General features: G+C 43.1%; 1 protein-coding gene across 4 annotated transcripts in view; it reads right to left on the bottom strand.

Moving 5' to 3' along the window:
- OCLN (occludin) overlaps positions 1-10306 on the bottom strand; it is a 72710-nt gene that overhangs the window by 10390 nt on the left and 52014 nt on the right. For all 4 annotated transcript variants that reach the window (XM_023510901.1, XM_023510902.1, XM_012802796.2 and 1 more), the window contains exons 5-6: positions 9885-10030; positions 1059-1274 (exon numbers count right to left, since the gene is read on the bottom strand). In XM_023510901.1, coding sequence (XP_023366669.1) covers positions 1059-1274; positions 9885-10030 — 362 coding nt within the window. The remainder of the gene's footprint in view (positions 1-1058; positions 1275-9884; positions 10031-10306) is intronic.

The following is a 10306-nucleotide window of genomic DNA, read 5'->3' as shown; positions in this document are numbered from 1 at the left end:
CTCCTGCCTCAGCCTCCCAAGTAGCTGGGACCACAGGCGCCTGTCACAACACCCGGCTATATTTTGGTTGCAGCCATCGTTGTTTGGCGGGCCTGGGCTGGATTCAAACCCGGCACCTTAGGTGTATGTGGCTGGCGCCTTAGCCACTTGAGCCACAGGCACCGAGCCCCTTGCAGGATTTCTATTCATTTGTTAAATATAAGCCCTGCTCCCATAATAAGACCTACTGATGGGCATGGCTATGCAGCATATCTGCATAGGTTAGCTGTGCATTTTGCGTGGAGCTGTAAGAAGACTGGAATAACTTATCTGTCACAGCTCCTTTCTCTGAGCCATTTGCACTGGTTGCAGGCATCCTATTGCGCATGTGCAAACGGCCAGGGGAAAGGAGTTCACGCATCACTAGTGCCAGCCCCACCACCAAGGTCAGCTCCCCCTGTCAGGTTCCAGAAGAAGATGACTTAACTGTATTTGAATAAATGTAGATTGTTGTATTATACTTAATAAAAATAAGACATCCCCTGAAAATAAGCCCTAGTGTGTCTTCTTGAGAAAAAATAAATATAAGACAGTGTCTTACTTTCGGAGAAGCACAGTACCAAGTATATTCCTTTTTTTTTCCCCCTGAGACACAGACTCACTTCGTCGCTCTCCCCAGTGTGCTGTGTCCTCATAACTCACAGCAACCTCAAACTCTTGGGCTCAAGCAATCCTCATGCCTCAGCCTCCCAAGTAGCTGGGACTATAGGCACCCACCAAAATGCCCAGCTAGTTTTAGAGACTGGGTCTGGCTCTTGTTCAGACTGGTCTTGAACTCCTGAGCTCAAGCAATCCACCTGCCTTGACCTCCCAGAGTGCTAGGACAATCTTAATACCTTTATGAAAAGGTACTAGAGAAGAAACCAACACAGCACAAAAAACTGTCTCTATTCCTGGTTGGCAAAGGATGAAATTATTCCACTGACCCAGTTTAAGAGGAAGTAATTCCAAAATCTGATGGGCACCCCCATAACAATCAAAAGGTGTACATGGCCCCAGGGAGAAGAGAGCAGCCCTACCTGATCCAGTCCTCCTCCAGCTCATCACAGGACTCGCCACCAGTTGTGTAGTCCGTCTCGTAGTGGTCTTGCTCCGTTCTCCTCGTCTTTCCTGCTCTGCCCTTAGTGGGAGCCCTTTTTGAAGGTGTCTCAATGTTACTGCTGCTGCTGTAACGAGGCTGCTTGAAGTCATCCACAGGTGAAGCCACTGGGAGCTCCCGAACCACCTCAGGCACCCTAATAAAAACAGGGGTCATTAGTCAGTGAACACTGGGTCCACTATAACCCTCTGCCAATGTACCATAACCACAAACAGCCACAACAGTAAATACTGTGACCTCTACCTGAAGGTGAGCTCACTTGAGGACTTCATACACTCAAAGCTGAGCAGATGCCTAGTTTTCTGCATTCAATTTAGCAGAAGGCTTAGAACTCTCTAATTCCACTCGAATAGCTGTAAGGTTCCAATTTAAGGGGGAGCTATATTTAAACCTTTCAAGTAAAATGGATCTCAGATTTCATTTTAGGAAGTTCAGGATGATCTATATAGAAGGAGATTACCTGACCTGTGCTAGGGAGTTACTCTACAAAAGTCGGTCAGGAAAATAATGATCACGATCTTTTTTACAGGTTCTTCCAGTTCCGTGGAATGCTGCGTGGTGAAGAAGAATGAATGGACAGCTCCACCTTCGGAAGCTGACTCTCAGAGATAAGCCCTTTGTAATATTAATTTTATGCTACCATATATCAATTTTCTTTTCAAGATAAAATCTTAAAATACTAAATTCTAAACCAAAAGTTAAAAAGCTTTACATTGTAATGAATTAAAGAGTTCATTAAGGATTTTTTAAATTGCTGTTGATTGGCCAGGTGCAGGGGCTCACACCTGTAATCCTAGCACTCTGAAGGCAGAGGTGGGTGGATTGCTTGCGCTCAGGCACTTGAGATCAGCCTGAATAAGACTGAGACCCAGTCTCTACTAAAAATAGAAAAACTGGCACAGTGGCTTATGCCTGTAATCCAGCACTTTAGGAGGTTGAGATGGGTGGATTGCCTGATTTCAGGAGTTTTAATTACCCTACATTTCTTGGTCACCCCTGAAAGCCTGTGTGTAGCTGGGGTAGTGGTAGTATGTGCTTGTACTTTCAGAATCTGTTCAGCTAATACGGATTTGTGTGCTATGTTAATACTACTTTTAATGGAGGGAAAATGTGACTTTCTCCACGAGTCAATGATTAACAAGTTCCTAGATACTCTGCCAAAACTGCCGGGTTTTATGCTTCTTGCTTTGAGGTGGCAAAACAAAGCTCTTAGAATGCAGTGAGTTTACCTGAAGGGTAGGGGCCAGAGAGAAAGGAAGGTCATGGGCAAGACAGATTGCAAAATTTAATAAAATATACGTAAGTAAAACATCAAATCAGTGCCCCTACCATAATTTTATAACAGCTGTTGATTTTTGTTGCAGTTTGGCCAGAGCCAGGTTCAAACCCACCACCCTCGGTATATGGGTCTGGCACCCTACCCACTGAGCCACAGGCACCACCCCAACATTGATACTATAAATGTTTGCCGTGGAAGTTTTTCACCTCCCCTGTTTCTACATCCTTTAAAACATAGTAACTTACTTTATCTAGCATGAAAACTAAAAACAAAATGCTCAGCAAGAAAAGTATTTATAAATCAAGAGTTAGGGATAGCTCCAATAACTATCAAACCTTCTTTCAGAGATTGGTTCTATTAGATCAAAATACATGTAAACCCAAATGTGGTATCCAGCCCTGCACTTCACAGGCACCCTCAACTTCACTTAGTTTCCCAGGTCCAGAAGTCCATCCTTTTGCAACTTTTGAATTCATTCCTTTTATTCTTTAGTCATTAACTTTATTGTTTTATTTTTTGAGACAGTCTCACTGTTACCCCAGGCTAGAGTACCATGGTGTCATAGCTCCCATCAACTTCAAACTCTTGGGCTCCAGTGATCCCCTTGCCTCAGCCTCCTAAGTAGCCGGTACTACAGACACCCGCCACAAGCCCAGCTATTTTTAGGGACAGGGTCTCACTCTTGCTCAGACTGGTCTCGAACCCGTGAGCTCAGGCAATCCACCTGCCTCGGCCTCCCTGAGTGCTAACATTACAGGTGAGTCACTGCACTGGCCCATTAATTTCATTCCCACCCACACTCCATCATGTTGCTCCTGTTCCCTGTCTCTTGACCTGACTCTTACACAGTTGTTGTGCACTTTCTTCCTGTTTTGCAACTTCCTTGAGAACATGGATTTGTTTTTCCCAGGAGCACCTGGCCCAGTATCTTATCCATGGCAGAGGTTTAAAACAATTACTGAATTGAAAACACTTTCCCAACAATCCTTTTTGAATGACACACAGTATCAGTGGAGGAAAAGAAACCACCCACCAACATCTGGGCCGTGGCTGACAGAATGCTTATTAATTACACACAAGAAGAATTTCAGAGCTGCTGCCATTATTAGGAAGCATATCTACACTTTGCCAATCAGAGAACTCCATTCTCCTGGCCTCGGGGATGACAATGACACAAAAAGGACCCAATCAGAATCCTTTTGATATGTAAGCTCTCGGGAAAGAAACCTTATTTTCTGAATCCTGGGCTGGAGAGATGAATACAACCTGGAGAATATGGATGGCCATTTTGCTACAGCAGAAGCTACCGTGAAAATAAAGCCAACACACCAACAGAAAAGACAAAACATGCAAGAGCTCTGCAAGCTTCTGAGTTCTTGGATCATGCCAGGCCTGAAGCGGGTTGGAGTATTGGTGGGAAAAGGGAAAACAGGGACCCTTTGGGGTATTCACAATGTCTTCTCTTGGTGTGGAGGTGGGGTTCTAAAGAGCTTACATTCAAGAAAAATCATCAAGCTATATACTAAAGATTAGTGCTATTTTTACTGAATGCATGTTATGCTTTAGGAAAAAATTTTTTTTTTTTTTTTTTTTCGAGACAGAGCCTCAAGCTGTTCCCCTGGGTAGAGTGCTATGGCATCACAGCTCACAGCAACCTCCAACTCCTGGGCTCAAGCGAGTCTCCTGCCTCAGCCTCCCAAGTACCTGGGACTACAGGTGCCTGCCACAACGCCTGGCTATTTATTTTTTTTGGTTGCAGCCGTCATTGTTGTTTGGCAGGCCTGGGCTGGATTCGAACCTGCCACCTGGTGCCTTAGCCTCTTGAGCCACAGGTACTCAGTCCAAAAAAAAAAAACAAAATCTTAATACTGAGTCACTTCATCCTTAACATGGTCTTCTAAACACACTGTTCTCCATCAAATTCCTATTCTAGGAGTGGCAAGGAAGACAGATGCTCATGAGTTTCTAAGCACCTTTGAGAAAGTGTTAAGACAGGTTATGGGCCAGGCATGGTGGTTCACACCTGTAATCCTAGCACTTGGGTAGGCTCAGGTGGGAGGATCCCTTAAGCTCTGGAGTTTGAGGCCAGCCTGAGAATGAGTGGAACCCCATCTCTACTAAAACTACAAAAAATAGCTGGGCATTGTGGCAGGGCCCTATAGTCCCAGCTACTTGGGAGGCTGAGGTAAGAGCAGCAGTTCTCAACCTGTAGGTTACGACCCACAGGAACTGTATTAAGGGCTACAGTATTAGAAAGGTTGAGAACCACCAGGCAAGAGAATCACTTGAGCCCAAGAATTTAAGGTTGCTGTGAGCTATGATGCCACAGCATTCTATCCAGGGTAATACATTGAGACTCTGTCTCTAAATAAATAAATAAAGAAAGAAGAAACACAGGTTATGACTTGTGTGTTCTTATTTGCATCCAAGGGAATGTTCTCTGAATCCTCCTCAGTCTTCAGTACTCTGCTGTGAACACCACTAACAAATTCTTTTATCATTACCAGGTTCTGTGTGAGATACCATTGCATTTATATCTCTTAGTATCATTCGCATCCTCTTCTTTATCTGAGTTCCAAAATTACATAATGTATTATTTTCTAGAGACCTTCAAAAAAAGTTCTGGGGTCTAAACTGGGAGTATAAACTGGTACAGCCTTTATGGAATACAATTTTACTACATTATAAAATGAAAAAAATGCACATTGCCTTTAGCCCAGCAATTCTGCGAATAGTATTTTTTTTTTTTTTTTTTTGCAGTTTTTGGTTGGGGCTGGGTTTGAACCTGCCACCTCCGGCATATGGGGACAGCGTCCTACTCTTTTGAGCCACAGGCGCCGCCCTAATAGTATTTATTCACAGATATGCAAGGTGATAAATGTTTAAGGTAATTCCCTGGAGCAGTTTGTAACAACAAAATATTGGGGGGAGGGGTAGGCATCAGCATGGGATTAATAAAATATAGTATATCCATTTGCAGGCTACTGTGCAGCTACAAACAGAATCAGTAAACTCTTTGTATACTGATATGAACAATCTCTATAAGACAAGACATACTGCTAACAATGCACTTAGAATACTAGTATTGGCCGGGCATGGTGGCTCACAGCTATTATCCTATCCCACCCAGGGCTACAGCTTGAAATTGACTCAAAAAAAGAACGCTAGTATTGTAAGGGGGTGGGGGATTAATACACACATTGGGCCAGCGTATTTATTAAAATCTCTGGAGGGATAGAAAAGAAATTGGAGACACTAGTGGCTTCTGGGTAGAGGAATTAGGTACCTGCTACATTTTGACCCTTTTAAATTTTACATTATATGAAAGCTTTTTGCTTTGTTTTAAGACACAGAGTCTCACTCTGTCACCCTGGGTAGAGTGCCATGGCCTGGCAGTTCATAGCAACCTCAAGCTCCCAGGTTTGAGCAACCCTCTTGCCTCAGTCTCCCAAGTAATGAGGACTATAGGCGCCTGCCACAACACCTGCTTAGTTTTACTATTTTAAGTAGAGACGGGGTCTCATTCTTACTCAGGTTGGTCTTGAACTCCTAAGCTCAAGCAATCTACCCTCCTCAGCCTCTCAGAGTACTAGATTACAGGCGTGAGCCACCACAGCAGGCCTAAGAATAACTAAGATTTTAAAATTGTTCCAAATGAATATGCCAAACTATCTTGATTTTCAAGAAAAGGGACACCTGGGAATGCTGTGTGACCCATGCAGGCCTCACAATCCAGAGGCACAACTGATCACAACATGCAGCATAGAATTTACTTTGTATGTCTGAAAATCCTACAAATCACAGCTTAATACTTGAAAGATTATCTACTTGGTCCTAACAGCCTTTGTCCCTAACAGCCTCAAGTGTGGTTTTGGTCAAAATCCAAAGAGAATAAAGGACAAAAGAAAAAAATGTGCTCTCTCAAAATCCTTCACATCTAAAATCAACAGCAAGGTTGATTTCTTTTTTTCTTTCTTTTTTGGAGACAGTTTCACTATGTCACCCTCCGTAGAGTGCCGTTGCGTCACAGCTCATTAGAAACCCTAAACTCTTGGGTAGGCTTAAGCAATTCTCTTCCCTCAGCCTCCGAAGTAGCTGGGACTACAGGCACCTGCCACAATGCCTGGCTAGCAAGGTTGATTCTGAAGAACAAAACAAAAACATGTATGTGGGGGTTGAAGGCAGGTTAGGCAGACCATCAATCTTTCTCCATTCCAGGATAATAATGAGGCCTATTGTCCTCAAACTAATTCCATAATTAACTCAGCAGCTGGTGTCATACCATGGGTTTCCAGGCCCAAACTAAGGTGCACTTAAAGTAGATCTCTGCATAACCTGGCTTACTAAATGAAAGTAAGGAGTTGGGGATACATCTTGGAAATAACAGAAAAAGCTTTCCAGTTATACACATTTAACTTCGAATGCTCAAACTAGCTAAAAGGAAGTTTAATAGGTTTTTTGGGGGGCAGGGGTCTCCAAAGGAATCTGGAGTTCCAGAATTACAGTCATGTAGTCATAATGACATTCAGTCAACTATGGACCAATAAAAGTATAGTGCGTGCAACTATGTACACTGCGCAATATTTGATAGTAATAATATACAACCACGTTACTGGTTTATTTACTGCACTATACTTTTTATCATTATTTGAGAGTACACTCCATTCATTTAAAAAAATAAGTTAACTGTAAAACAGACTCGGGCAAGTCTTTAAGGAGTTATTCCAGAAGAAGGCATTGCTCAGTGTAATAACACTGAGCTTTAAACACAAACATACTGAAATTTTTTTAATATTAACTAGGAGATGCTAGTTCCATGTATATTACCACCCATGAAGATGCTTCAGTAGGGCAGGATGTGACGGACAGCAGAAGACATATTGATAATCCTGACCCTATGCTGGCCTATGCAAATGTGTTTATATCTTAGTTTTTGACAGAAAGGTTTAAAAAGAAAAAACTAAATGTCAAAAATAGAAAAAAAGCTTATAAAATGTTAATACTAAAAAAATGTCGGCTCGGTGCCTATAGCTCAACTGGCTAAGGCGCCAGCCACGTACACCTAGGGTGGCGGGTTCGAATCCCCAGCCGGGACCCGCCAAACAACAATGACGGCTGCAACCAAAAAATAGCCGGGCGTTGTGGTGGGCGCCTGTGGTCCCAGCTACTTGGGAGGCGGAGGCAGGAGACTCGCTTGAGCCCAGGAGTTGGAGGTTGCTGTGAGCTGTAATGCCACAGCACTCTACCCAAGGGGGACAGCTTGAGGCTCTGTCTCCAAAAAAAAAAAAAAAAAAAAAAGTCAATGTGTTTGTGTTTAAAGCTCAGTGTTATTACAAGAATTAAAAAGTTAAACTTAGGCCGGGCACAGTGGCTCACACCTGTAATTCTAGCACGCTGGGAGGCCGAGGAGGGTTGAGGGTTGAGCTCACCAGTTCAAGACCAGACTCAGCAAAAGAGAGAGCCCCCCATCTCTCCTGAAAATAGAAAAACTGACGCAAGAGGATCTCTTGAGCCCAAGAGTTGGAGGTTGTTGTGAGCTATGATACCACGGCACTCTACCCAGGGGGACAGCTTGAGACTTCATCTCAAAAAAAAAAAAAAGGGTGGCGCCCGTGGCTCAAAGGAATAGGGCGCTGGCCCCATATATCGGAGGTGGTGGGTTCAAACCCAGCCCCGGCAAAAAAAAAAAAAGAAAAAGAAAGTAAGTAATAGTTTAGGCTGTGGCAGCTCACCCATGTAATCCCAGCACTCTGGGAGGCCCAGGCAGCAGGATCACTTGAGCTCAGGAGTTTGAGACCAGCCTTAGCAAAGCAAGATCCTGTCTCTATTAAAAATAGAAAAAGTAGCTGGGCATTATGGCCAGTGCCTGTGGTACCCACTACATGGGAGGCTGAGGCAGGAAGATTACTTGAATTCAGGAGTCTGAGGTTGCTGTGAGCAAGGCTGATGCCACAGCACTCTGACCTGGACAACAGAGTGAGATTCTGTCTCAGCACACACATACAGACATACACAAACTGAAGTTACAGTAAGTTAAGGTTAATTTATTGCCGACAAACAAAAAAAGATTTTATGAATTTAGTGTAGCTTAAGTGCACAGTGTGTGTAAGTATAACGTCTACCGTAGTGCACAGCAGGGTCCTGGCCTTCACATTCACTCCCCACTCACTGACTCACCTGGAGCAACTTCCAGTCCTGTAAGCTCCATTCATGGGACCTGCCCTACACAGGTGTACAATATTTATCTCTTATACCATATTTCTACTGTACTTTTTCTATGTTTAGATACATAAATACTGACCACTATGCTATAACTGCTTATAGTATTCAGTACAGTCATGCATTGTACAAGTTTAGAGCCCAGGAGCAACAGGCTGTATGATATAGGCTAAGTATACAGTAGGCTACACCATCTAGGTTTGTGTTCAGACCCTCTATGACATTCACACGAGGATGAAATCTCCTTGTGGCTCATTTCTCAGAATACACCCTTCCATCGTTAAGGAACACTAATTTATCATCCTTAGGCAAAAATTACATCAAAGTCCATGACCAACCTCCAACATCCTTCTTTCATCACTAGTCATTAGTCTGAATCATACAATTGGGTTTTAGGGTAAATGTGTCCACTACAGTGATACCATTTCGATAACCATAATGGCACCTACCATGGGCCAAGCACTCGTGGGGGTGAGTCTCCCAGCAATATGGAGAAGCAAGCACAGTCAAGAAGATACTAGAAGCCCTGAATCCAAACGAAGTCTTCTAGTTTAGCAGAAATGTATGTGCACAGGGTTGAGCAATGTGTAATTTCCCCCTTCTATTCACGAAATCTAATGATAGCCCAAGGAGAGAGACTGAGCATGGCACCGCTCAGTAACTTCCTTTAATCCTTGCCTAAACTTCAAAACCAGAAATAGGAAAGGAGAACCCAACCCAGCCTTTTAATTAAGCAAGTGAAAAGTATTTTCAATTCAGTAGGGAAAGAGGACCCCACCCTCATTTTGGTCCTCTAGCCCTAAGCCTTTGTAACATAAAGATTAGTCTTTACCTTCTATAGGCACTGTTGGATTTTTTAAAGGAAAATGCAAAAAACAGTAAGTGGTTTTTAAATATGTTAAAATATTCAGGGTTTTTTGTTTTTTTTTTTTTTTTTTGAGACAGTCTCACTCTGTCACCCAGGGTGGAGTGCCATGGCATCAGAGCTTATAGCAACCTTAAACTCCTGGGCTCAAGAGATTCTCTTGCCTCAGCCTCCAGAGTAGCTGGGACGACAGGTGCCTGCCACAACACCCGGCTATTTTCAGAGACAGTCTTACTCTGACTCAGGCTAGTCTTGAACTCCTAAAATCAGGCTAGCCACCCACCTTGGCCTCCCAAAGTGCTAGGATTACAGGCATGAGACACCGCACCCAGCCCAAATATTTGTTTTTGGACTTGATCTGTCAACTAAGAGATGCCACTTACGGTGTGGATTTATAGGAGGACTCTGGATAAAACCGCTTGTCGTTCACTTTGCCATTGGAAGAGTATGCCAAGGAACCGTCAACTCTCTCCGCATAGTCAGAGAGGGGCGGAGGCATGTCTTGTGTGCCTGCAGACACATTTTTAACCTATAAAAAAGCCCAGAGACACAGTTATTATTTATCAGAGGAATTTACAGAGGAAAGAAAACAATATAAATTACCTAATATTTATTTGGCTTATTAAATGCTATTAGCACTACTAATATAAAGGTAATCATTTCAGGTTAATAGTCAAATCATTATTTCTGTACACACGAACAGGACTATTGCTAGTTTAGTAAGACCGGGATGTATTCCCAAGAAGGAAAAATCCAATTACCTGAGAATCACCCTAATTTGTTAGGTGGAATTTTTTTTTTTTTT

This window comes from Otolemur garnettii, unplaced genomic scaffold (assembly GCF_000181295.1).
Source record: "Otolemur garnettii isolate 467f Iridium unplaced genomic scaffold, OtoGar3 scaffold00017, whole genome shotgun sequence".
NCBI classification, from domain to species: Eukaryota; Metazoa; Chordata; class Mammalia; order Primates; family Galagidae; genus Otolemur; species Otolemur garnettii.
The sequence above is the reverse complement of the archived record's forward strand: the minus strand, read 5'-3'. Positions and strand labels throughout refer to the sequence as shown.